At 36.1% G+C, this 27,678-nt stretch overlaps 1 protein-coding gene across 1 annotated transcript in view; it reads left to right on the top strand.

Annotated features, from left to right (window-relative positions):
- The window catches only part of TRRAP (transformation/transcription domain-associated protein), an 89,484-nt gene that overhangs the window by 6,146 nt on the left and 55,660 nt on the right, over positions 1–27,678 (top strand). The window contains exons 10-34 of the mRNA XM_010003260.1: positions 339–435; positions 807–945; positions 3,891–3,969; positions 4,974–5,208; positions 6,954–7,281; positions 7,404–7,501; positions 8,134–8,328; positions 8,701–8,892; positions 10,637–10,802; positions 11,971–12,227; positions 13,086–13,286; positions 13,706–13,857; positions 14,916–15,115; positions 15,876–16,093; positions 16,228–16,425; positions 16,859–17,119; positions 18,086–18,247; positions 19,028–19,124; positions 19,562–19,683; positions 21,113–21,283; positions 21,978–22,046; positions 25,848–25,967; positions 26,300–26,419; positions 26,765–26,929; positions 27,295–27,476. Coding sequence (XP_010001562.1) covers positions 339–435; positions 807–945; positions 3,891–3,969; positions 4,974–5,208; positions 6,954–7,281; positions 7,404–7,501; positions 8,134–8,328; positions 8,701–8,892; positions 10,637–10,802; positions 11,971–12,227; positions 13,086–13,286; positions 13,706–13,857; positions 14,916–15,115; positions 15,876–16,093; positions 16,228–16,425; positions 16,859–17,119; positions 18,086–18,247; positions 19,028–19,124; positions 19,562–19,683; positions 21,113–21,283; positions 21,978–22,046; positions 25,848–25,967; positions 26,300–26,419; positions 26,765–26,929; positions 27,295–27,476 — 4,224 coding nt within the window. The remainder of the gene's footprint in view (positions 1–338; positions 436–806; positions 946–3,890; positions 3,970–4,973; positions 5,209–6,953; positions 7,282–7,403; positions 7,502–8,133; positions 8,329–8,700; positions 8,893–10,636; positions 10,803–11,970; positions 12,228–13,085; positions 13,287–13,705; positions 13,858–14,915; positions 15,116–15,875; positions 16,094–16,227; positions 16,426–16,858; positions 17,120–18,085; positions 18,248–19,027; positions 19,125–19,561; positions 19,684–21,112; positions 21,284–21,977; positions 22,047–25,847; positions 25,968–26,299; positions 26,420–26,764; positions 26,930–27,294; positions 27,477–27,678) is intronic.

The following is a 27,678-nucleotide window of genomic DNA, read 5'->3' on the forward strand; positions in this document are numbered from 1 at the left end:
GCTTGAGAGAGACAGACAAGTTTGTGGGAGGGAGAAAAAGAATTGCCCATGTTAGGGGAATGGAGCCAAATATTTGATGCTAATGTGTTGACTTGGCTTTCTGTAGAAAGCTGAAAGTTGTATGGCTGCCTGAGGGCTGTGCATTTCTGCTTAGAGCAGAAGGTGCTGGGAATTTGAATGGCAGAGAGCTTGTTGAAAATGGGCTCTCCCATGATGATTTTACTCCCTTCCGAAGCAAGAACCTCACTATGAGGTCATTTGAAACTGCTGTGAGTTTTCTGAATGAAGGTATTAAAGAGGAGGAACAAAATGATAACCACTGTTCAATTTAATTTCAGGCAACACAAACTTTATAACAAGGAGCTGTATGCAGATTTTATCGCTGCTCAAATAAAAACATTGTCTTTCTTGGCTTACATCATAAGAATATACCAGGTAGGTTGCATTTTTGTCACTTTGTTACTCTGAGTGCAACAGACCCCTAGGTACTTTGTGTTAGGAAAGTGACAAGCATGACTGCAGTGTGTCAGGGACTGGAGAGAAGAGCATTTGTGCACTGAATCTGAAGATAAAGCTACACTTGGTTATCCTTTCAGAAGTGTCCACATATGAATGCAAAGTAAAACTGAGCTGTTCACCCCCTCTGCCCCAGACATTTCTGGAATGGCTGTTCTATTTTAGCTTTACAAGTAGATTTCTAAAAGAGAAACAAGCGCTTTTAAATTGCTTTTTGTTTTGTGAATGTAAAGCAAACCTTTCAAATGGTATGTCATCATGATTGCATGCCTGTTATTTTTTTGCAATAGGAATTAGTGGCTAAATATTCTCAGCAAATGGTGAAAGGAATGTTGCAGTTGCTCTCCAATTGCCCAGCTGAAACGGCACACCTCCGGAAGGAGCTGCTGATTGCTGCCAAGCACATCTTGACAACAGACTTGAGGAGCCGTATGTAGTACTTATTTTTAAAAATAATGTGTCTATAAACTGGATAGACTTCAGCAATTTCTATGTATTTAGGGGGCAAATTGCTTTTTTTTTTTTTTCCTCACTATTGCATATCTCTGGTTATATTGGAAGTGCGTGTGGTTTTTGTGTTGCCTTCTTTTTCCCTAAAAAAAATTAAGATTGTGTAAGATGGCATACTGAACAAATGGCTTTTCTGGCTTTCCAAGCATCCATTGTTTCAAGTAATTATAATTTGATGATAAACATTTGTGTTGGTTTGTAATTGTGCCAGCAATTGTATGGATACTTATACATCTGTTAACCTGAGTGGAAGTAGTTCTGTCAAAACCTGAATACCGTGTGTTTGAGCTCATAGTATTTGCCTCTAGCAGAGGAAAGCCCTTTTTGGTCTGCCTGAATTATCTGGGTTTGGTGGATATGTTCTGTTTTGGCAGAAATGTGAAATTGGAGATGAGTCTACTTTGTAAAAGTTTGACTTGCATCTTTCCATCTTGACTGTGTGGACCCCTTTCTTTTCCTTCTGGTAACAGCAGTTATGGGGCAGTGTGATGTCTTACAGGTATTCTTAGCTTGCAAAAAACCCCCATGTTTCCTAGTTCTGGTGTTTAGTCACATGAAAAACTGTTTCTTTGGCTGTTTTTCTAAATAAATTAGCTTAGCTGTTCTACTTTTTTCAGCCCCTGCTTAATAACCTCTGACGTTGACCAGTTACATCAAAATTAAACTGAGGAGTGATATCTTAAGATAGGATGTTCTTCATTCTTTGTGAGCTTTAGTGTTTAAGTAGTGGACAAAACTTGAGTGTCTCTGGAGGAATGAAGAGCAGTGTGAGTTTAGCAATTCCTTGCCCTTGGCCAGCTGGCTGCTGTTTTAGCACACATGTTGATAACACAAACCTGCAGCCCTGCTCTTGGCTACCTGGCAGCTCCAAAGTGGATCTAGAGGAGGAAATACTTAAAAATGCCAAGGAAAAGAGGGACTGTTTTATTGCAGGAGGAAAAGAGTGTGAAGAAGAGAAGTGGGCTATAAAGTGTGTGAAGATCTGTAAAAGATAAGGCTTTGGTCATTCTGTTGGTGCAGTTCAACTATTTGGCAAAATGAGTGTTCATGTTTGCGGATCTTGCCATTGACATTGTTGTTCTCAGTGAAATAATCTTTCAAGCTGAATCTTCTGTGTTGATTGAGAGCTGATGAATAACACTGTATATCTTATTGTGGTGCATTTTTTCTGCATGGAGCTGTGGTCCTGATTCCTAAAAGAGAGGGCGGAGCTGAAATTGTACTCGCTTTCTCCACTGTTATCATTGTAAAGAGTGCCCCTGTCTAAGAATAATTCACATCAGGAAAATGTATTATGCACATAAATATTAGATGGAGGTTTTAAAACCTGACGTAGAATCCAAATAGAATTTTGAAACTTGTTTATTTTCATCCTTATTAAGGATCCTCATTATTCCTTATTAAGCCATTTCTTTTGAGAATTTTTACTGAGATGTCCATTTCAAAAAGCTAGAATGGCTGTGTGGCTTTTCTGAAATCCTAAGTGACTGAACAATGTGAACATTTGTTAATTTCAACATAAAATATTCTTGTTATGAAGTTTAATGAGACAGTTTCATCAGTGGTCTGGTGTAAACAATTTATTATTGCTTGCTTACTAGGTCCCATTAAGAATAATAGGACAATAACATAAATAGTTCTGCAAATGTGTTTAATACTCAGACTCATTACTGTATTTCAATTTGCATTTCCTTTGCTGTTTTTCGTTGTCACAGTTTGTATCTTAATCTCTTTTCTCTGCTAACACTAGCACATCTAAAACTAATTTCTTTTATCAAACAGAGTGGTTTGATCAAAGGTGATTCCTTTTTTAACAATCTTTTTGACTCAGCTTGTTTATCCACAGCATTATTTGTTGGCTGTAACTGAATTTTTTCTCTTGTCATGACTGCTGTGGTGTTTGCTTTGTAAAATAATGGATTGTTTTTGCATCTAAAATCTTTATTCCTATTTATTTACTTTTTATTCTGTAATTCTTTCTTATCTCCATTCCCCTCAAAAAGCAATGCTGATGCTCTCCTATCTTCCTCTGTGTTTTTGCAGAATGTGACATTCTTTTAAAGCAAAGACATTTACCACATTGTCCCTTTCACTTAAGTGGACCTCACAGGTTCCTTGTTTATTTCAGTTTTCATTCAGAAAATGCTGGATTTTTATCTTTAGTATTGTTTGGAAATCTGTGGAGAACGAGGGTTGCTGGATTATTCTCTTGTTATTTGGCATTAAGCAAAAAAATATTAATAAGATTTTGCTTGCTGCATTACTTGGAGGTGGGAGCAGTTAATCCTTCCTGTCATTTCCATCATCTGCCTTTAAGGTGTTGTGACCTCCATAAACTTGTTGATCTCTATATTTAAAAAGAAAATGCTTCTTTGCTCTTGCTTTGTCACTTGCTTCTATTACTAAAATCTGCCTTCTTTTTTCCCTGGACCCCATGTTGCTTATATTCCTCTTCATATTCTGGGATACAGCCTGAATCATAAGAAGCCAGACAAAATAGAGTTGTGTTGTATATTGTTGCCCTTTCCAGTAACTTTTTAGTTACATTTAAAAAGTTGTGCAAAGTTGAAAAGAACATAAACATTTTTTCTCTTTCCAGATGTAACTGGTTTTGTTTTATAAATGCTGTGGCTTTGCCTATGTGCTGTAGTCTTGCTCAAGTGGCAAGTGTCAGTGGAGCTCATAGTCACAAGAGGGTGATTGGAAGTTTTCTTGTAAATGACACTGCCTTTTGGAAGCTTCAGCAGTGAATTTTAGAATAAACTCACTTTATGATTGAGGTTTAAATACTTAAGTTAGTGGATTAATGCTTAATGATTTTTCTAAAAATTATTTATTTCTCTTTTTTTTTTTTAAAATTACAGAATTTATTCCATGTATGGATAAGCTATTTGATGAATCTATACTAATTGGCTCTGGATACACTGCCCGAGAAACGCTGAGGTATGACAAAGTTTGGGAGAGCTGTCTGAGTGACTGACATGGCTGGTGTCTTTCAAGGTTTATTAATATTTACAACAGTGCCTGTATAGGATCTTAAATCTTTTGTGTTAAATAATGGATTTTATTAGCTTGTAATAATGAAAAGGCTTTTGCTGCTGTGAAGAGGGATTGTTGTTCAGCACTGATGGCTCAGTGTGGTAGTGTGAGCATATGCCAACATGAAATAAATGGGTGAATGAAAAGCATTTAATTTTTTTGAATTGAAGAGCAAAACCAAATTGGTGGTTATGGTGAAATCAACTCAGTATCTTTCCCATATTTAATGAAACAGTGTAAAACCTGAATGAGATTTAAACTGTTTTGTCAATAAGTACCTTAGAACTTACTCATTTGCAATTGAGAAAAAAAATGAATGGGGAGAATATTTAGTGTCTGTGTCTTCAATTGTCTACTAGTTTTGAGGTGCATTTGCTGGCGAAATTCAAATAAGTGAACAAGGAGAATTAATTCCTCTTGCTTAAGGAGCAAGTGTATCTTATTGACAACATGCAGTAGATTTAGAAGCGTGGGCTCTACTTGGTGCTTAAACCCTGTATTTGGAAAGAAAGTTTTTTAAAAAATTATCTATTTTTATAACTACTTTTGAAATCATGAATCAACAATAATTAATTGTGAAGCAGCTTGTCAACATTGTTCAAAATGTGACCTAAACCATGCTAATTTGCTGTTAACTGTATGTGGATCAAACTGTGTGCTGGGGATATTCAGCAGTGGGGGAGGAAATATCAGAGAGGAATATTAGTGTTGTGGGGCAGATAAATGCATCTTTGGTTAGTACAGGTTATGATTCTCTTAAGCCTTGTGAACTCTGGATTTGCATATAAAAATAGAACATTTGGTTTTAAAATCTTGGAAGTGGCTCTAGGTAGCAATTACTGGTAAAATCCAATAACAATGCTAACTGTCCTCCATGTGTTTTCTTTGTTTCTTGTTTTCACCCATAGACCTCTTGCATATAGTACCCTGGCAGACCTGGTGCATCACGTCCGTCAGCACTTACCACTCAATGATCTCTCCCTTGCTGTTCAGTTATTTGCCAAGAACATTGATGATGAGTCCTTGCCTAGCAGTATCCAGACAATGTCTTGCAAGCTTCTGCTAAATTTGGTAGACTGTATCCGGTCTAAAAGTGAACAGGAAAATGGAAATGGTAGAGATATTCTTATGAGAATGCTGGAGGTATTGATTTGTTTAAAACATTTGATAATAATTTGAATATCCCATTTTATAACATGTTGTAAATCACTTTTTACTTTCTGCTTTCTTCAGAAATGTATGTGGAAGCAGTGTCCATCCTGTATTTCGTTTTAATGCTTTAGAGAAAGGCTTCTTCAAATGCTGTGCAACTGGGATAGTACCTCAAGTACAGTGGTGATTCTTGCTCTCAGCTCATTCATTCAGTGACTTGCTTAAAAGCAGGAAACTGAATTCTGTGATGCAGGGAGTAGCTGAACTGCTACTGTTTTATTTTTTTAAATTTCTTTTAAATTTCAGTTGTAATCTTTTTCTGCCCCACTTAAGAGTATTCAGTAATGGTTTTGGGTTTATTTTTTTATGTCTTCTTGCTATGTGTTTCATTTTTTTAACCCTGAAAGGGGATTTTCTTGCAGGTTTTTGGCATTTTTTGTTATTTTTAAAAATGAGGGATGCACCCAAAAAGCTGTCATCCCTAGTACAGTACAAGTGAAACACTACCTGCCTGCTGTAACCCAGTTGCTAATGGAAAAGAATTGCCTAGTGTTTCTTCTGCCACAACATAAAGATGCACTCAGTTGTAGAGTAGAACATTTGTAGTGTGAATACTGGCTTAATCTGATCTTGGGATGTGAGAACTTGTCTTGAAATCTAAATCAAACTGGGCTTAACACTTGAAGATAACTGAGGAACTGGATGACAGCTTGTTTGAGAACAGGAGATCTAGGAACTCTGAGTGTAGTGCATCCCCACCACCTTTGACTCTTCTCTATCACTGACAGACTGTTGTGGTTCTCAATGCACTAGGGAAGATATTTAGTAATTTTAGTCACCTCCAGATTATTTGATATTACCTTCAAGTATTTTTTTCTTAAGGTATTGGTAGTTTAAGCAGTGGCTTTTGTCCTAAAGACAGGTGATGCAAGTGAGAAATCTTGATGTTATATATTGGAAAGGATTCTTTATTCCATGTTTCTCGAAGTGAAGTAGCTTTCTAGTAGGGTTTGTCTTCCAAATAAAATACTGCTTTTTTTTTCTACTTTAAAAAAAGAATCTGTAATACAGCACAGTTGTTTGGTCATTTATTCATCACATTAAAATCTGTAATAATGTCAATTCAGAGAAGATACAGCTAGGGAAGAAGGGAGTGTGGGAGCTGTGGTGGTAGTGGTGAAATATCAGAGCAAGCCAAGTAGATCTAGACTTTAAAATCTGGGAAGTACAGAAAATTTTAAACAGAAACCTTGTACAGCATGTTCCTTGTTTAGTATCAGCCAGAAAGCAGAGATGTTGGGGACCAGAATTCTGCAGGATTGATTGTTGCTTTCTAAATCTAATATACTGTGTAACATCAAAACATAAACCCATGATGGATGCATCTTCTAGTACATCTGACGTACATTACCTGTACATACACCAGCTTTTTATGCTTAATAGTAAATATTTAGAGACTGAAATATTGTTTATGATATGAATTCAAGTATCTTTTAAATTAATTTTTAGTTGATGATTTTACTAATTTTCAGCAAATATTTTTATGTTTGGAACTTGCTAAAAGTAAGCAAACTGCTTTGTTGATTCACTTAAAAGTGTTTGCTGGGATGTGAATGACTTCAGGAATACTTGGTTGTAAATTTTATTGATCTTGATGTGCTGTCTTGAAGCATTAGAATGGCTTTTGAAGAAGAAACTTATTTTGTTTTTTCTTCCCCCTCCCTACTCTGCCTTAGGTTTTTGTTCTGAAATTTCACACTATAGCACGATACCAGCTCTCTGTGATTTTTAAGAAGTGCAAGCCCCAGTCTGAGCTGGGGGCTGCTGAAGCCGCCTTACCGGGAGTACCCACAGCATCAAATGCAGCACCTGTTCCTGTCCCATCTCCTGCCCCAGCCACTCCAGTGGCCCCTGCACCAGTACCTGTATTTGAAAAACAAGGGGAGAAGGAAAAAGAAGATAAACAGACATTTCAGGTCACAGATTGCCGAAGCTTAGTAAAAACTTTGGTTTGTGGTGTCAAGACAATCACGTGGGGCATAACATCATGCAAAGCTCCTGGGGGTAAAACTGCATAATATTTAATTATCTTTATCTTTTGTAATTCTGCAATTGAAAGTTTCTAGTATGAAAGCAAATAATATTTTTAATGGTTAACTACTGGCTTATTCTTTACCTTCTTGCAGAAGCACAATTCATTCCCAATAAGCAGTTGCAACCTAAGGAGACTCAAATCTATATAAAATTGGTAAAATATGCAATGCAAGCTTTAGATATTTATCAGGTATGTAACCTGACTGCATAAGACTCTTCTTTATGCAGTTACTGTGTGTTGTATGTTTTAATAACCGTGTATTTGTCAGTTGAAAGATAAATTTCCTGTGTGGTTTGTTTGCATTGAGTCTTTAATTTTAGGACTATGGCTAGTGGGCAGTTATGCGAATTCCAAAGTACTTGTCATGTGCAAGGAACAATTATTTTCCTAACAGCTGTTACTGTCTATGTTAATGTAGGCAGGTCAGACTAAAAATTACTGTTTTCATGTAGTGGATTTTACCTTCAAAGAGATAGCTGAGGTATCAGTTGAAGCATTGGCATGGCTATGTTTATCTTCTGTAGTTATACAAAGTACTGATGAAATGTAAATGTATGTGATTTGGAATTAAGTTAACTTTAAAAATACACTATGATATCTCCTGCTTTTGTCTTTTTCCACTCCTGACTTCACGGTTTTAAAATCTGTGCTGGAAACACTATTGAGTAATATTTTAACTATTCCTTCTGTCTCTTATGCCCAACTTTGAATGGTACAGGGCTTGCATGTGAAGCCTGTAAAATATCAGGGTTTTTTGGAGGGTATTTTAAGAATAAAGGGGGAAAATTACTCAAATTCTGTGTCTTCTCTTTTTGCTGTAGGTCCAAATAGCAGGAAATGGACAGACATATGTTCGAGTAGCAAACTGTCAGACAGTCAGAATGAAAGAGGAAAAGGAAGTTCTGGAACATTTTGCTGGTGTGTTCACAATGATGAACCCTTTAACTTTCAAAGAAATCTTCCAAACTACTGTTCCTTACATGGTGGAGAGAATCTCAAAAAATTATGCTCTTCAGGTACTATGTTTTTGTTTACTTTTTCTCAATGGATAGTAGGCAGCATGTAGGAAATAGCTTGTGCTTTGAACTGGAGTTGTAAATAATAACGTTGAAATTGGCATGCAAGATTTGAAGCGGTCCTATTTTGTTCAGGTTGTTGTGTTAATGGTCTGTTGTTTTATGGAACACATGTCCTATAATATACATTGAAATGGATACTTCCGTTAAATGCATGATTGTTTTCCACTGAGGATAAGCTGAGCCACTTGAGTAGCAGTGGAGATGGGGATAGAAATTTGTTGTAGTTCTTTGTTTTAAACAGGTAGTGTCTTTATCCCTCTGTTCTTTTCATTGCAGCAACACTAACTCCTTCGTGTTTTCCTTTTATAGATTGTTGCCAATTCCTTTTTGGCAAACCCTACTACTTCTGCCCTCTTTGCTACAATTCTGGTAGAGTATCTTCTGGATCGACTGCCAGAAATGGGCTCTAATGTGGAACTCTCCAATCTGTATCTCAAGCTGTTCAAGTTAGTCTTTGGCTCAGTTTCACTATTTGCAGCTGAAAATGAACAAATGCTGAAGGTAAAGGTCATTTGTGTTAAAACAAAAAAAAATACTCTGTTTTGACTCAATACATTCTTCAGATGTCTGAAGAAACTTAAGAGCTGTCTGACTTTTGATAGTCTTTTGTGTACGAACCACTATCCAGCTCCATTTTTTCCAAATACTAACTACCTTGCTTTATAAATATGAGATGGTTTCTGTGAATGTTTGCCTCATATTTGAAACTATTAAGTTCTGTACTAATTCTGAGCATAAATTACTGATGTGTGCTCGTGGTCTGATTGGGATTGCCATAATAAATCCGTGAAACTTCCCAGTCAGGATATGCGTATCTCTTTGCATATTTTTTTCCCTATGTTTCTGTATTAACATAAGAGTTTTGCTTAGACAGGAGGCACTTTTTTTTTGTGTTGGTCAATGTTGTTCATGTACATTTGTTCATGTGCCTCTTGAGTGAGGTATTTCTGTGATCTGGAAAAGTCTGGATTAAGGAATACCATTTTTTTCTATTGACAAAATATTGTCATTGTGTTCCAAGGATCTGTTTATGTTGAGGAGATGATCTCATTATTCAGTGAGTTTAGAAATAGTGAGTTTAGAAATACTGAGCTTGAAGCAGGAGGGGGCTTTTCTCATAAAAGTAACAGCTGCCTATATGCAGAAGAAACATTTAAGATGTTAATTGAGTGCTGCAGCTTGTCTCATCAGCTTCTTCATTTTCTCTTCCCTCTACCTTAAAATAAACAAAATTTGTGTCGTAGGTAACCATGTGGTAATTGTTTCTGTGCTTAACGATTTGTTACAGCAGGATTAGTTCAGTTTTCTGGGTAGAACAGAGTAGAGACTCCTGATTTTCCAGATTCTTTGAAATGTAAGAGTAATATGAAGCAGTATTCGTAAGTAATATGAAACCATATTCGTATAATCTTGCTTAAATTCTTCTCATTTGTCATCAGAATCAAGGTCATTTGGAATTTATAAGCTGGAGATCCAATTTAGAGTGTGATTTACTACCTTCACAGTTTCATGCTTCTGTTGCTTTTTTTTCCTTTCTGCAGGATTGATGATATGAGCCTTGGGTAGACAATTTAATTGAATGATGAAGGCTATTTGCAGCATTTGCATAGCAATGCAGAAAGCTTTCAGATGTTAATAAAATCCAGACTTGTGTCACTGTTTGTCCCTGTGAGAATCCTTGCATTTATCAACTATTTTTAATGGTTCCTGCAAACTGTGAATGTCCTCTAGAAAGTCTGCTAATCCCACAACAAATTTCTTACTTGTAGAAGCTTGTTTTCAAAGTGAAATCTTAGCATTCACAAAAATTAAGAAGTAGTGATGAAGTTAGATCAGGAGTAAAATAATATTGTGAAATGTCATCTCTTGTCATTTTGACACTTGTGATTTCTTCTTCACATCCCTAGGTTCTGTGCAGCAAATATTTTTCATTGTGTCAGATTTGCAGAAGGTTTTTTTGTTTTAAAAAAGGTGCTGTTTGGAGTAGCAAGCAGACTTTATCATCTGGCTAATATGAAAGCAGGGTTTAATTAATTAAAGACTGCTCTGGATTCTTGATATTGTTCAAATTCAGATTTATTTTTTAACAGCTCTTCAACAGTGGTATAAAGTGAGCCTGGTATCAAAGTATTTGGAATAGCTGAAAGTTTTTGATCTGAAAAACTTGTCTCATGTTAAACTCTTGTACAGTACAATGATGATAAAATTGATATTTTATTAATCTTCAAGCTTTATTTTTTTATAGCCACATTTGCACAAGATTGTGAACAGCTCTATGGAACTTGCACAGACTGCCAAAGAGCCCTATAACTATTTCCTGCTGCTCAGAGCACTGTTCAGATCTATTGGAGGAGGCAGCCATGATCTCTTATATCAAGAATTCTTGCCGCTGTTACCAAACTTACTACAAGGTAGAACAAGACCTTATTTCCCCACCCCAGTTTCTGATATTTTTATATGAGTGGTAGTAATAGTTATGTAATTAAAAAGAACAAAACTAAAATCCTAACCCTGATAAGTAGCTTATGATGTTGAGCTTAGCAGTTGATGAAACATTTTAAATGTGGCTTACTTTTATTTATTATCAGCTGCTTCAGGCTCCATAGTTCTGGCTGCTTCACAATTTCTGCTTCTTGTTTTTCTGCTTTTCACTGGGGGGACATTGGGGTTTTTTCTTTGTTTCTTTCATTCCATTTTTGCTATGGATAACTTGGTTAGCATAAAGCAGAAGTAATGTAGCCAGCCTGTTGCTGGTTTTATGGGAAGAGCATTACAGAGAAGCTCTGGTTGTCCTGTCTGGTTGAGGACATGTGTGTGCACCTGCAGGTGCGTGATAAATAGAAGTACAAGTGATGCCAGTTTGTGAAAAGACATGGAAATAACAATCAGTTTGATTAATTGAACATTTGTGCTCACAAGGACTGTGTTCCAGAGATACTGAGAATGAGCAAGGAGATGTGGGGAACTACTTAAACCTAAGGACAAGCTAATAGGAACAGTTCCAGGAATGTGAAATCCTGTGGTTCTCATCTACAGCTCTAGGGGGTGTTTTTTGTTGTAGCTAGCAAATATGCATGTTATCTATACATCATTATGTAAAACACAAGTCAGAGTAGAAGTGCTAGGTAGGTTTATGGATTATATTAAATCTGAATGGGGAGAAAAAGAACGTGGGCAGTGTGTTGAGTCTGCACGGGACAGTGAATGTACTTGAACTCATTTAATGTTTCTTTTCAGGATTCCAGGTATTTTAAAACCAGTTTGTTCTGTGTGCATTTTTTTATATTGCTACAAGACTGGGGTTTGAGTTGAATTATCTGCTAGTTACATTGAGTGTATATTAAATTTTAGAACATGCATAGATTTTATTTATATGCATGTATCTGCAAAGGCATTCACTGCATGCAATCCTTACTTCTAAGTTATAATTATGAATGGTATTTTGTAAATATGTTATTTACAGAGCTATAAGTTCTACAGAATTAAAAAATATCAGGTTATTCCGAATTTGGGAAATAGCAATTTTTAACAATAAACTGTCTTCTTCCTTTGAGTGTATAACTTATCAATGATTTTCAGGACTTAATATGTTGCAAAGTGGCCTTCACAAACAACACATGAAAGACTTGTTCGTAGAGCTCTGCCTCACTGTGCCGGTTCGTTTGAGTTCATTGCTGCCTTATTTGCCAATGTTGATGGATCCCTTGGTGTCAGCTCTCAATGGATCTCAGACCCTGGTTAGCCAAGGCTTAAGAACTCTTGAATTGTGTGTGGATAACTTGCAGCCAGACTTTCTGTATGATCACATTCAGCCCGTTCGAGCCGAGCTCATGCAGGTAAACATGTTGTTTCCTGTTAGACCACAAGAGGTCATGGATTCACTAAATATTACTAGAAATTTGTGTGAACCTTTAGTTATAAAAACTTCAAAAATCTGTTGTGGGAACCATACCAGTCTGTTTTTTTTATGTAGAATGCCAGTTAATGTTGTGCTGCTGAACTGAAAAACTGAAAAATTTGAAAATGAATTAATAATTTCTTCCATATCTCTTGTTAAGGGGTTAAAGTTAAGACTTGTGGCTGAATAGCAAGAGTATTTCTATGTTTAAGATAAGTTGGTACAGAAAATGATTAAAATTTGTTCATTTCTTAAAAGCAAAACAAGAAAAGCTGATTACTTTCAGGATATCATGATTGACAGCTATATGAAGTGTTAGATATGCAGGGACGATGATGTTTGGAACAGTGTTTTAAATTTGATTATTTCCTCTAGTGCAGTGCTTGCATATACTTTATCCTTTACTGTATTTGCTTTTTGTATTTCAAAACTAATTCTATGAGGTTAATTCACTTTAGACTTTATTGGTCTTTGTGTTTGGTGGTTTTTTTAATTTTTTTTTTTTGTTTATTTAATATTAGCCATACACATGAAATTACATTTTGGTGTAGCAAAGATTTTGTAGCTGACCAGGTTAATCTAATCTAAAGCTGCAGTAAGGGCAACCTCGTTACAAAGCACTTGAACTGCTGAGAACGGAGAAGAATACTTTTATTCTACCTAGAAAAGTATTTTCTGGAAGCTATGCAGGATCAATTATGCAGATACAAGAATAATTGGGTTTTTTTGACCTTTTTTTACGTTACAATTTGAAAAAATTTGAAGTGCAACTGACCTGACCGTGTAACACTTGCAGGCCTTGTGGCGTACGCTGCGCAATCCTGCAGACAGCATTTCTCACGTGGCTTATCGTGTGCTTGGTAAATTTGGTGGAAGCAACAGGAAGATGTTAAAGGAATCACAGAAATTACAATACGTAGTCACAGAAATCCAAGGACCCAGTATAACCATTGAATTTTCAGACTGTAAAGCATCCATTCAGCTTCCAATGGAGAAGGTAAGGGCTTAAGTTATTTTCTGTGCTGTTAAACCATCTTACTCGGTTTTACTTTATTACAGATTTTTGGAAGTTTGTTTGCTTGTAAAAGGTTGATAAAATCTGGGGTGTGTCTGCAGCTCCAGATATGTGTTAAAGAATATCCAACACTAGAATTTATGTAGTTAAAAGTAGGTTTTAGGATCTGCCATGAAACTTTGTGTTTATAAAAGCGCAGCAAATACCACGCTAGTTTCAAGTCTACTCTCACAGGCATTCTCTGCATTTCTTAGTTTGGGCAGTCCAAATTGTACATCCTTTTCAAAGTTGCTTATAATACATTTAATACATTTAAATACATTGCTCCCTTGGTTAATCACCTAGTTGCAAGTATTAAGAACAAGAAATGTTTGGTTGCTATCTGCCTGTTTTCATTCCAGGCCATTGAGACTGCTCTGGACTGTCTGAAGAGCGCCAACACAGAACCCTATTACCGGAGACAAGCGTGGGAAGTCATCAAGTGTTTCTTAGTAGCTATGATGAGCCTGGATGACAACAAACATGCATTATACCAACTCCTTGCACATCCCAAGTATGACCATTCTTTAAACGTAAATGTGTATGTAAAATTTATGGTGTCTTTAGAATAAGCTAAATGAGAGACAATGGATATCTAGGCAATGTGTTCTTTATGGGGTTTTTGCCTACTGGCTTATCCTGCTGCCTTTTGGGTCAATGTCAGAATGTTTATTTAATGCCAGTGACGTGTGAATGTTTCATACTTTAATTTTCCTCCCCTAATATCTGTCCAGTGTTTATTCTGTGACATATGTGTAGGCTTTTAAAAATTAATTTAATATCTTTAAATAGTTGGAATATTCTGGCACTTAATTGCGTTCTAAATGTTGACTTAGATGTATATACAAAGTATCACAATCTGTCTTTTTACCCAAGGGCAGGAGATATGAAATCCAGTTTCATTTGATGATTGAACTATAGCATAGTCACACATATAACCTATGCTTGTCTTAATGCAGAGGCTTTTTATTGAATGTTTTTGTTTTATAATTGTAGTCATTGATACTTAATGAGTTAATTGCTTTTAGACAACTTTGACATCTTTGCCCACAAAGTGTGTGTGACTTTGAGCCTTGCAGTGTAGTAACTGTAGCTAAAGTTTATGGTAGCTTTTAGAATTTGAACTTGTTATACTTGACATAAATATAGCTTTGCAATGAATAGGTTTCATTGGGCAGTGATTTGATAAATAATGTTTCCATCTTTCAAGATTTAAATCAAATGTCATTTTAAAAAGGGAAAATGTCAAAATATTGAAAATAACATTCTGTAATTGAGTTGCAGTGTGATGCCTGTATACCTATTATTTGTATGTATGTGGGCTTCTTCTAAACCACTGGCTTTAAATGCTCCTGATGAAATTGAGCTATCCATCATGTTTGAGACCAGTGGTTGACAAAATTAATACGGACTGAGTGAACTGGTCTAACACCATCAAAATGAGGGGACGACAAGAGGTGGGGAAGGAGTTGGGTATTGAGAGCAAACTTTAAATCAAGTACTTGACGTGCTCATGATTGAGCTGCCAGTACTGCAGGTTAGGGTTATAATGAACTTGGTGTTGTCTTTCAGCTTTACTGAGAAGTCCATACCCAGTGTGATTATTTCCCATCGATACAAAGCTCAGGACACTCCAGCTCGTAAAACCTTTGAGCAGGCATTGACAGGGGCATTCATGTCAGCAGTCATCAAAGATCTGAGGCCCAGTGCTCTGCCTTTTGTAGCCAGCTTAATCCGCCACTACACAATGGTGGCAGTGGCTCAGCAGTGTGGTAAGTCAGGGGGAATAGAGATCATGGGGAATGTCATGAGAGGTGGAGAGGTTAATACTTTTTCTAACAGTAATTTGTTATAAGCAAGTGATGATATTGCAGTTGCTTCTGGGTAGATATGTTGTTTGTTGTTTGATGGCTTAGTTACTTTGAGCAGGGAAAAATTATTAAGCAAGTTTTAGAAAACAGTCACCTAATAATACTTTTAAAATGTTGCAGCCAAGGAAATAATTACAGCTTGGAACAGTTTATATGTGATGAGCATTTGTGTAACTAGATATACACAGTTATCCTTGCAGGTCTTTGAATTGGGTTGTTTCCACTTGTGGTTTTGATGGGCCATGAGAGGAACTAAGTGAACATTAGAGCACTGCAGTGTCTTCTGTCTGTGATGTGAAATTTTTGTTTGAAGTGAACTCTGAAAAGTAATGGTGGAAAAGACATGGTATAAGCATACCACTCTTCACTGTCACATTAATGTAACTTGAATTTTTATGATTCTTCATTTTAATTAAATCTTCTTGCAGTGCATAGTCTAGTGTATAGAAGAAAATATTCAAGTAGATGGAATCTTTTTTTCTTCTAAGAGTGAAGAATGCCTTACAATCCATTTATATGCAAATTGACACAGTGGTTACTGGTTTTGCCATTAGCTAGTCAGAGGAGTAGTAAAATCTAATTGAAAGACTATTCATATTTAAATACCTGTTGTTTTAGCTTTTATTCCTCTCTCTCTTTTCTTCCCCAATACAAATTACAGGTCCTTTTTTGCTGCAGTGCTATCAGGTTGGAAGCCAGCCAAGCACAGCCATGTTTCATAGTGAAGAAAATGGGTCAAAAGGCATGGATCCCTTGGTGCTGATTGATGCCATAGCAATCTGCATGGCATATGAGGAGAAGGAGCTCTGCAAAATAGGAGAGGTGGCTCTAGCAGTGATATTTGATGTTGCAAGCATTATCTTGGGTTCAAAGGAAAGGGTAATATTTATTTATTTATTTATTTTTTTTTAAAATATAGATAGTCTAGTTTCAACCAATGAAATTTTGCTTTTAAAATTCTGTAGGCTACCAGTGAACTCAAAAACCAAACTGATACATTTCTTTTTTTTTAGGCTTGTCAGCTTCCCTTGTTTTCATACATTGTGGAACGTTTATGTGCTTGCTGTTATGAACAAGCCTGGTATGCTAAACTAGGAGGGGTTGTGTCCATTAAATTTCTTATGGAACGACTGCCACTGATTTGGGTCCTCCAGAACCAGCAGACTTTTTTAAAGGCACTTCTCTTTGTTATGATGGATCTAACTGGAGAGGTATTTAATTAATGAATTATATCAAATAGTATGGGGATTCACTGTCACTTGTATAGAAAACACTTGTTTGTTTGTTTTTTCTTCTTTCTGTGTTTAGTTTGAAGGGTGTGCATCTTACCAAAAAGCTATATGTTGTTATAGATACCTAAAAATGTAGCTTGGCCTTTTCTCTATTGGGAATCATATGGTCACAGCACAGCTAAAGGTTCCAGTGTTTGAGTTCTTCTAGAAAATTGTATTTCAGTGCAGCTCACGGTTTTGGGATGATTAGTGGGAAGACTAGTTGAATACTAGTTCTGTTTAAGCTTCATATGTTTTTAGCTGCTTCCAGAGTGTTCATCAAAATGAAATGCTCAGTCTGTTGATGAGTAGTGTGTAGATTTGTAATCTGTGTTCTGTACTTAGTTAATAAAAATAATCTGTGATACCTTAGGTTTCCAATGGAGCAGTTGCTATGGCGAAGACCACATTAGAACAGCTTTTGATCAGGTGTGCAACTCCTTTAAAAGATGAAGAAAAAACAGAAGAAATCCTAGTAGCACAGGAAAAGTCTTTTCATCATGTAACACATGACCTTGTTCGAGAAGTAACATCTCCAAACTCCACTGTGAGAAAACAGGCCATGCATTCATTGCAGGTACTTGCACAGGTCACTGGAAAAAGTGTCACGGTGATTATGGAGCCACATAAAGAGGTAAGGAGAAATACTTACTGAAAGTCCAAGTGAGTTTGAAGTTATTTACCAGTTTGGATTTGCAAAATGCAAATTCTGAGTACATTTTTCCAATTCAGTGAATTAAGTTCTTAGAGCTTTGATAGCATATATGTGGCATTTGCGAGGTTTTGTTGTCCTAAAATATACTGTGGCTGGAGTACTGCAGATGCATACAAGCTGAGCCTGACTACTTAGGCAGTATTTATAGTAGCATCAAGTTGATTTAGTTCCTGATATTATGGACTACTTGTCATACCACCAATCAGACACAGGCTTGGCCAGGTAGATACTGCATTTTGAACTGTGATTTTGTGTTACTCGCTAAATATGAGGTATATTGCAATGTTTCCTAATTCAAAAAGAGATTACAAAGATCAAAGCTGGTTGAAATCACTTTTTTGTTAGCTAGTCCTTAAAGTTAATAGCATTCATTCTCTTGAAAGACAAATAAACATACATAAGCCTTAAGGGCCACTACAACATATGAAATTATAGATGTTATTCTAGTTTGGGAATCCACGGAGAAGCTCCCTAACTAATATCTGATTTTGCTTTAGGTGTTTAAGGAGGAGAGTAAGAAGTTGATATAATGGAAAAAAACATACATTAATGTTTTTGTTTTTTCTGATGAGCTTAATATATGCTTGTTTCTTGACTTGAGCATTTGAAATATTGAGGTCAATGAAGGTCTTTGTTGTTTATAAGTTGTGTGAAGTTACTAAATATTGTAGATCTGTTCACAGAAAATCTGTAATATTGACAGACGCTGAGCTGTTGTACTAACTGACTGTGAATTAAATGAGTTCAGAGAAATACTTTGCTTTTTGCTCAGTATTTCTAATGAGGTACATCTGGAGCTATGACTAATGATGTCGTCTTAGTGACTGGGTCTGAGGGGTCATTTGGGTAGGCTGTTAATTCAGTAATCTAAATTACATTGTGTAGGTTCTCCAAGACATGGTTCCTCCTAAAAAGCATTTACTCAGGCATCAACCTGCAAATGCCCAGATTGGCCTGATGGAGGGAAATACATTTTGCACAACCCTACAACCCCGACTGTTTACAATGGATCTCAATGTTGTGGAACACAAGGTTTTCTACACAGAGGTACTTCCTTTTTATGTTCTCATATTTGAATGTAGATACTTAAGTAGTGATGGTTTTAGAACTTTCATTGTTAAAATGCACAGAGAAAAATCTGTATTGTTAAACTTTCACTGAAATCTAGGAGTTTACCTTTTGAAATGTGAACTAAGGTCTGCCTTTACCTGTAACATAATAACTCTGAGCTAAGCAGAATATTCTAATGTGTGTGAAATATATTAAATTAACTTTCATTTTGAATTACTAGCCTAGTAGTGCTAATTTCCATATTTTGGTCATATTTTATGCATATCTAAATAGAACTATTAAATAAACTGTTGTACAACCAACACACGGATACTGTTAAGGTTTTTGAGTCCTTAACAGTCTGAGTAAGATCAGATGTATACTTGGAGAAACTGTCTAATCCCTTGGTTTCCTAACAATCTTGTCCAAACATAAGTTCAGATCTTCGATGCCAACAGTAACTGCAATTAACAAGGCAGTCTGTTTGCAAATAGACCAGCTAGGTATTGGCCAAAAAATGCAAAATGGCTAATTTTTGCCTGACTTTTCTCTGATAATGCTGATGGGCTCTCTTACCTCTAGCTAACCACTGGTTTTCATGGGAACTTATACCTTAACTTTGAGTGGAATTTTTGCCTCTTGGTGAAATTTAGAGGTTGATTAGTGTGTTTGAGTAAACTTGACTCTTTGAGGAAACAAGGCTGAAAAGGTAACTGATACTACCATTTCAAATGTGATTCACAATGCTATATGAAAATTACTATTTTTTTTCCATAGTTACTGAATTTGTGTGAGGCTGAAGATGCTGCCTTAATGAAACTACCTTGTTACAAAAGTCTTCCATCACTTGTACCTCTTCGGATTGCAGCCTTAAGTGAGTAAAACTTCCTAAACAAAATTTCATGCAGAGAAGTGTCCTTCTGAGCACTGGGCAGACTTCTTCCCAAGATCAGCAGAAAACTTGAGTGATGACTGCTGAGTGCTCTCTAGAGGTTGCAGTTTAATGGAGAATAATGGTGGAAGTACTGCTGCTTCCTTATTACTAGGATTTATTTCCTGAAATTAACCCAACATATTTTAGACTAATTATGTTGTATAACATTAGGAAATCTTTAGAACACTTAACAGAATTTCCATTCTTTTGCTATTATGTGATGCCTGTTGCTTTTGGCAAAGCAAACTATGTTTTAGCTGTCTGTAATTTAAGATTAAATAAAAAGAAACTTGAAGAAATGTAGAATTAGGAGGTTTTTTCCCTTCTCTTTTCAAATTGGCTTAACAAAGAGAACATATTTACATTGATATTTGCAGATGCTCTAGCTGCCTGCAATTACTTGCCTCAGTCCAGAGAGAAAATCATTGCTGCACTTTTCAAAGCACTTAATTCAACAAATAATGAACTGCAGGAGGCAGGAGAAGCCTGCATGAGAAAGGTTAGTGTATTAAAACAATGTTGCTTTTGGGACTGTTACTCTCTCTGCTTTACTTTCTTGCTCTTGAGCTCCTTGGGGAACTTCTCTACAGAAAATAGTGGCTGCTCTGTTGAGTTTTTGTTAGTGACACCAATATAATTAAGTTTCTGTCAGATGCGGGTATTTTTGGGTTTGAACTTAGACCTAAACATTTCTTGTTGTTGAAATTAAGCATTATAGGCTCTTGGACAAGGACCATGGTAAGTCTTTCTGCCTGTCCTGTCTTTTGGTCTTTCTTTTTGCTTGGTATTTGTAAATGTGTCTTCTTTTCTAAATGAATCAGTATCAGTCCTTCCCATCAGGTTGCCAGTGTACATACCTGGCTTTATTGTTGAAGCTTTTCTTGGGGTTATGTGTTCCTAAAGGAAGTGGTAGAGAGTCCAGAGCTGGTTTTAGAAAAGCAAGCAATGCAGCAGAGTTAGGTTCTGCATCACATTATGTCAGTGAGCTTAAGAACAGAACTGTGGCTGTACTTTTAAGGTCAGAATTAGTATCCTTATGTGGCTGTTCTTTGGCAGCAAAGTTACAGTGTAACAAAGCTGGAAGAACAGGGAAAAGGATAGTATCTCATAATGATATTTTGCCCAATAGATAAGCCTGATTCTGTTTCAGCAAGATCTTAAAACCATTATTCTAAATATAGAAAAAGATAATAAAAATAGTTTCTTTGTAATTATATGTAGATTGGCTGTCTTGTAACAGGGGTTGTAGCTGTAGTTATGCTGGTGGTTTATGTGTGTTTAGGCCATTGACTGATCAGAGGTCAGACATCTTTTCATGTCACTGTTAATGAAAGTGAATGTACTTCTCATTCATGGCTTGCTGACAATACAGTTGGATTGAGAGGTAAGAGGGAGTAAGTAATGGTTGCCCTCACCTAGGCATTTGGTATAAGATTTTTCTGATCTTTTTCTCTGTGATAAATCCAAGCCCACAGAACATTTGGTTATGACAGGAAATAATCTGTCTGCTTGCAGCCTAGTTCTCTTGACCTTTTATGTTACTCGGGATTTATGTAGATTGTAGCACAGAAATTTGTTCTATTGCCTTCAGCCAGATTCACGGGCAGTTTTTAGTAAAGCAGTGTTTAAGTAGTTTGTCCATAGCTGTATATTGAATTCATAACTGTGGCAGTTTTTCAATCCCTCTGTAATGAAGATCTCCTACTTGATTGTTTTATGGAATGCCCTACTGTGTGTCAGAACTACTGAAGTGTTTCCCAAATGCATCTTGTCACTGTATTTATTTCCAGCAAGAACTAGTTTAAGCTATTGCATTCTGCGAGTACAAAATAAAAGAAGAGAATCAATCAGAAATTGTTTTCAGAAAGTTACTTGCACAAAAGTTGCTAGTATCTCCATCTGTATCTTAATCCTGTACTCTCTTGCAGTTCTTGGAAGGAGCTACCATTGAAGTTGATCAAATTCATACACACATGAGACCACTGCTTATGATGTTGGGAGACTATCGAAGTCTGACACTGAACGTTGTGAATCGTCTGACATCTGTCACTAGACTTTTTCCAAACTCTTTTAATGATAAATTCTGTGATCAGATGATGGTAAGCCAATTCAAGTTTTCTTTAGTTCTTCCAAAAGATTTTTCTTTTAGTTAATACTGATGGCGTTGAAAAGTCAAAGAACAATTTGTATTACTTGAGATATATATTAGAAGTATAAGATTTTTGTTTCACAATCAATAGAAAAAAATATTCTTTAAACATTTTGAGCTGCTAACCCAGGAAGTTAAGAGACATTTTTTCTAGTACAGACCTAGTTATGCCAAGGTCTGCTTAGACAAATTTATCTTTTAAGCAAGATGTTAGCAGCATAATATACTAAGGAAACCATTGAAAATGTGTTTTACTTCCTAGTGCGCTAAGTCTGTTTTGGTATCTTCTCGGTATATAAAACAGTTGAAGGGATTGCCCTTCTTATTTGCATTTTTTAAACACTGTGTGTGAGCCTTTAGCCATGGATATTTAAGTATGTAAATGCATGCATATCAAGCAAATCATTAAACAAGTGTAAGCCTACCAGACTTGAGATTTTTGTGCCTTTTAATACATGCTCTTGTAACCCATTTCCTTGAGTATGGAGAGCACTTTTAGCAACACTAAACTCTTCAAACTGAGGGAATGAAAATAGCTACTCATTTTCCCCCTTGTTTCCTACTTCTTTTCTTGTAGCATATGCTGTCACTTGCTAAAATGGGACAGTATAATTAGAATACTACTAATTATTCTCTCTTTATAGCAACACCTGCGTAAATGGATGGAAGTTGTAGTTATTACACACAAAGGTGGACAACGGAGTGATGGAAATGTAAGTTAATGAGTGCTTTTATGTAGGAAGACAAGAAATAAATAGTATTAATGTTGTGGAATTGCAGAATTCATTCATCTGTAAATGTTGCCATAACTGATTACACACTGATGTTTTGTTACAAGATAATGAATTTATATGTATAATGAATTATTTGTTGCAAATCTTAGTAAGAGGAGCTTCTCACCTGCTGACAAGGGTTACTTTAAAGCCTGTTCTGTACAGGTTGCTGTGGGAATAATAGCTCATTGATTTCTCCCCAACCCCCCTCAGAATTTGCTGCTTCGAAATCTGTTCTTTATTGGAATGCTGCTGATGAGCTCAGCAGCATAATCCCTCTTTTTTCACTAATGTGTTTGATGTTCATAACATAGTATTTTGAAAATTATACATAATAATAATATGATCCCAGTTAATTTTATGTATAAGTTATGAAAAAATGGGTTTGATATTTGCCAACTGAGACCACATTAAAATCTCTCTCCCATCCAAACTAATGACCTCAAGTGTTGAACTAGGGGAAGCTGATCCATTTTCTTGTAAATGGAAAATTGCACAGTGCAAAGACAGCAGGGTGTGCTCTTAGCAAGACAGCACTGAAGGGAATTCCTGCTGCAGTGTTGTTTCATATAGATTGCCACAAGTCTATAATTTTATTAAGATTTTATTAATAACTTAGTGTTGCGATTCGTTGTTGCAACTAGGAAAAAAATTGGGGGAATTTTTTCCATTTCTTTGTTTTTCAAATTAGAATAAAATTAAACTGGCTTTTTATTTCCCTCAAAACATGGAAGTGGCTTTAATGGCTTTCATTACTCTTTTCTGCCACTGCAAAGAGAGCTTTGAAATCTGAATTTAGTAATTGCTTTTTATTTGACCTAGATGTTCTCTAACACAATAGAATTTGGTTCTTACGTTTAAACTTTAAAAACTGTACATTTTTTAGATAAACATATTTTATTCAGGTTAGAGTAGTTCAAAGGCCTTGACATTCTTCTTTTGGGACTCACTTTTCCTCAGACTCAATGATTATAGATATCTTGTGGATTTCTTTATCATGACAGTCTTCCAAACCACAGTCTGGCACCTCTAGAACAGTTTTCAGTTGTCCCTAAATCATACTTAATTGTGAAGTTTTCTACTTTTAATACTTTTGGTGATGTTTTCTATGTAGTTATGTGTTTAGCTCCTAAACCTGCACTTTTTTTTTTTTTTTTTTTTTTTTTTTTTTTTTAAACCTACCTGTGTTGAGGGGGAGGTGCACATGAGGTGCTTGAGAAGGAACCTAATGTCACATCTTGAGGGAGGAGAGAAGTCTATGGAAACGTTTTCAGATAGAATTGTGTACCTGTAAAGCTCATGGAAAGCACTTTTTTTTCCCCCCAGTTGTTGCTGTAAGTTTTTCCTTAAAAATAACAACTTTAGGAAACTGAAGGAGGGCACAGACAGTGTGGTGTTTATACAATTGCTATGGCAGTCTGTGTTTATGTGTCCATACGTACAGTGTGCGGTTGCTGTAACTGTGTCTTCTGCATGTGGAAAAACTAGGATGCTGAACTTGGTGGTCTGAGTTACTGTAGCTGGCCTTTAACTTACTCTGGTATCTTCTTGCTCATTGTGAGATTCCAAGATCTGAGATACTCACTTCAAAGCAATGTTAAGGGGTGTTATTGGAGGAGGTTGCATCACTCAGTGAGTAAGTGATTACGTCAAGGAGATGGTAGACACAAAGTGGAGAATGGAAGTGGTCAGGAAAGCCTTATGTTTGCTAGCTGAAAGGGTGCAGAGCACTATTACAGTTACCTTTTTGACCTGAAGAGTTTTCTTTTTTCCAGCAACACATTCTGAAGGTGCCATTTGATGGCGGTGCTGCTGTTGTCCTGCAGTTCTCCAGCATAGTGCAGGTGGCTCAGCAGCAAAGTGTCTTGATGAAACTGTCCAAAAGTTTATGGAATGAATTTTCATATGTAAATAAAAATTCTAGACAAACTAAGGACTTCAGATATCTCAGTTATAAATGCTGCATAATAATTAGCAACTGTTGATGCTAAAATAATTCAGCTCTTCCATCATCTAAATCATTTTATGCCAGTGCTACTGTGTTCCTGAATTGTGACTTGGCTGTTTAGATAAATGAGCAAATTAAACATAACGTATTAAATAGTGATTAAGATCTAATTAATTGGCCCAGTGACTGAAATCTTTGATTTAAATCCCTTCTTCGTGTATCCCTTGCCTCCCCAAGGAAAGGTGTGTGTTTTAGGTCATGTCTGGTAATGGAAAAAACAAATTTTGATTAGATGGTTGCTCTGGCTGTCATCAGCAGCAGTAGCATCCCAGTGGAAATTCTGCTCTGCAGCTTCTTACAAGGACTTTTTAGTTTGATAGTTGAAGTATTAAAAGTGCTTTCATTACTGATGCTGGATGAATTTATCTTTGAAGATGCTAAATGATGTTTCCCCTAAATTAATAATGTCTAGTATATTTTTATTCAGTATAAATAGAAGCTATGTCTAAACAATATACAATTAAAAAAAAAATGTTTTTCATCCTTATTCTTAGGAGAGCAATTCAGAGCATGGGAGATACACACTGTCTCAGTTCTTTTAGTTTGAGATGAGAAAATAACCCGACTGAAGTCAATTTCTGACTGCCACCTGAAGAATAGCATATACTGATTTGTTTGTTTATTTGGTATTCTTGTGGGCTTTTTCGTTTCATGCTGTGACTTCTGGTTTGGTTCAGCCTGCTGCAGAAGGGGTAGAGGTGAGAAACTCAGTGGAGGCAGCAGGAAGTTCTTTGTTATTGTGGTTCTTCTGTTTGTTTTTATTTTTTGTATTTCAAACCATAATTTTTTAGGTTTATTGTGTTTTGGGCAGAGTACATTGTGCCTCTAAGTGCAGTGCTGTGAATTGTCTTCTGTTTGTCTGTGGCAGAGTTGTTTTGATAATATTGCTGTTAAGGATGTCGAGTATGTTTGTACCAGGAAGAGCAGTATGTTTAATTTATGTGAAGGTGTAGGAGGTTTTGAAAGATTTCGTGTTCTTAGTCCTGCACTTCAGTCCATGAGGGTTAGTGTTGTGGGGGCCTGTCTAGGCAGATCATGTTGAAGGAATGGGGCCTAATACTTTGTGTTTAAATGCAGTTGAGGAAATGCAATACACTTGATAATAATCTTGAACTACATATTAGAAATTAGATTTGGAGGGATGATGAGAGTGGATGTTTTGGTTTGGTTTTTTTCCTTCCCTTTTCTTACTGAAGAAATTCCACACTCTGGGTAACTGAAATATAGTGCACATTTAAATTATACAATGAAGGACAAACACAAAACTATTTTGGACTTCTTTGAAGTAACCAGCAGTTTGCAAGATATACTGAGTAATGCTGTGAGGAAGCTGTCTGTTTTTTCCATCATGTCTAGTCCAGGGTTGTGGGGTGTATATGAGCAACTGGAAAGGAAGATCTGGCTCTTTGATGCATGAGCTGCTGCCAGTGCGCTGAGCACTCTGAAACTCCCCCATCACCATTATCATTACACAGTGTTTAGCTCTTACCTGTAAAACACCACTATACTGAAAAATAAAATTAAACCATGATATTGCAAGGGGGGAAGGACAGACTTCTGCCAGAGCAATTTTCTCTGTACATCATGGTAAGCAGATGCTGTGAACATGTTAACCCTTAGCATTTGGTTACTGGCTCTGCTAATAGAGAGAGGAAAGAAGGTAGGATTTGTGATACTGTTTTAATGTATTTAGATAGAAATATTGATTTAATTGTGTTTCATTTTACCTGTAGGAAATGAAGATTTGTTCAGCAATTATAAATTTATTCCATCTGATCCCAGCTGCACCTCAGACTTTGGTTAAGCCTCTGCTGGAAGTTGTTATGAAAACAGAACGAGCAATGTTAATTGAGGTAAAAGCAGAAATAAAAATTACTGATATTTTTGCTTTATAGAATTTTTAAACATTAGTATACAGCAAGTATAATATTTTAAACATGGTGTGGGAACAGCTGATGTAATAGATAAGTGAATATGCTCTTTGAGACTTTTAGGAGGTGTTAACAGTTGTCTTAGATTCTTAAAAATGAAGTTTTGAAACTGTTGATAAGTTCTCATCATCAAAGTTCTGAATATTTTGTAGCTGCACAAATGCCAAGTCAAATGTATTTATCTGAGTGCTGATAAATTAGTATAAAATACTTTTTACTCTGCATTTTGAATTTAAGCTTTATAAATCTTTCAGGCTGGCAGTCCATTTAGGGAACCACTGATAAAATTTTTGACACGTCATCCATCGCAGACTGTGGAGCTGTTCATGATGGAAGCCACTTTAAATGATCCACAGTGGAGCAGAATGTTTATGGTAAGTTGTATGGCAAGAGGAGCAGGGGAGAGCCCTCATTTTCACATATTTGGTTGATGAAGTTTTACATCTTTGCCATGATTTTTCCCCTGTGTTTTTTAATCATGGTCTTACTCAGACTGCAGGGTGCTTATTCTCTGCTTTGAATTTATTTGTCCTGAGACGTTGACTTTATACCTTTCTAGCTCATGTAGGCTTATAATTGAAGTCATAGAGGTTATTTTTATATATGTGAAATATAACCTCTGCAACTTCAGTGAGAAATATAAAACTAATGGATGATATAGCCTTTGGTAGTTTTGCTTTTAATGGTGGTTATTAAAATTATTTCTTTCTCTTCCTCAGAGTTTCTTAAAACATAAAGATGCCAAACCTCTACGAGATGTGCTGGCAGCTAATCCGAACCGGTTTATCACTCTGCTGTTACCAGTTGGTACCCAAGCAGCTGTCAGACCTGGTTCTCCAAGCACTACTACAATGCGTCTCGATCTTCAGTTTCAGGCTATTAAGGTACTAATTTACACCTGTTTGTCTCTAGAGAGTTTAAACCTTTTAGTTACAGGTTTGCTACAAGCTTTTAAGTGTGTGTGTATGTATTACAAGTTGTAGAAAACCATCTGAAAAAATGTAAAGTGTTAGTAGTCAGAGTCACTAGGAAGGAAAAAGAGACTCAAATGAACTACATTTTTTTTTTTTTTAATCAAGTAAGAGAGAAGAAGAAAACATGGAAACAAACTTTTTTTAAAACAAGAAATTCCTTTAAAAGTATTTTAGGACCCTCAATTGGCCTTAAATAAGTGCTTCCATATGATTGTTTCTACTGACAGGTCTGTTGCATGTTGACTCTGCATTTGTCTTGTTTTGCTTTTTGACAGATCATAAGTATTATTGTTAAGAATGATGAATGTTGGTTGGCAAATCAGCATTCCTTGGTGAATCAGCTGAAACGTGTGTGGGTGAGTGAAGCTTTTCAGGAGAGACATCGTAAGGAGAATATGGCAGCGACAAACTGGAAGGAACCCAAGCTGTTAGCATATTGCTTACTGAATTACTGCAAGTATGTATAAACATTGGTTTTTGTATAGCTTACACACTTTTTTTTTTTAATTTATTTTGAAAATGCTGCAAGGGTATACAGGGGTACTCAAAAGGGTTTGCAATTACTGAAGAGAAGCTTTACTATAAGGCTGACATTAGTGCTAAAACCATGTCTCTTGTACTGCTTATTTAAAAACAAGATTAGTTGCTTCATGAAGGTA

The sequence above is a fragment of the Chaetura pelagica genome, unplaced genomic scaffold (genome assembly GCF_000747805.2).
Source record: "Chaetura pelagica isolate M959 unplaced genomic scaffold, ChaPel_1.0 scaffold138, whole genome shotgun sequence".
NCBI lineage: Eukaryota > Metazoa > Chordata > Aves > Apodiformes > Apodidae > Chaetura > Chaetura pelagica.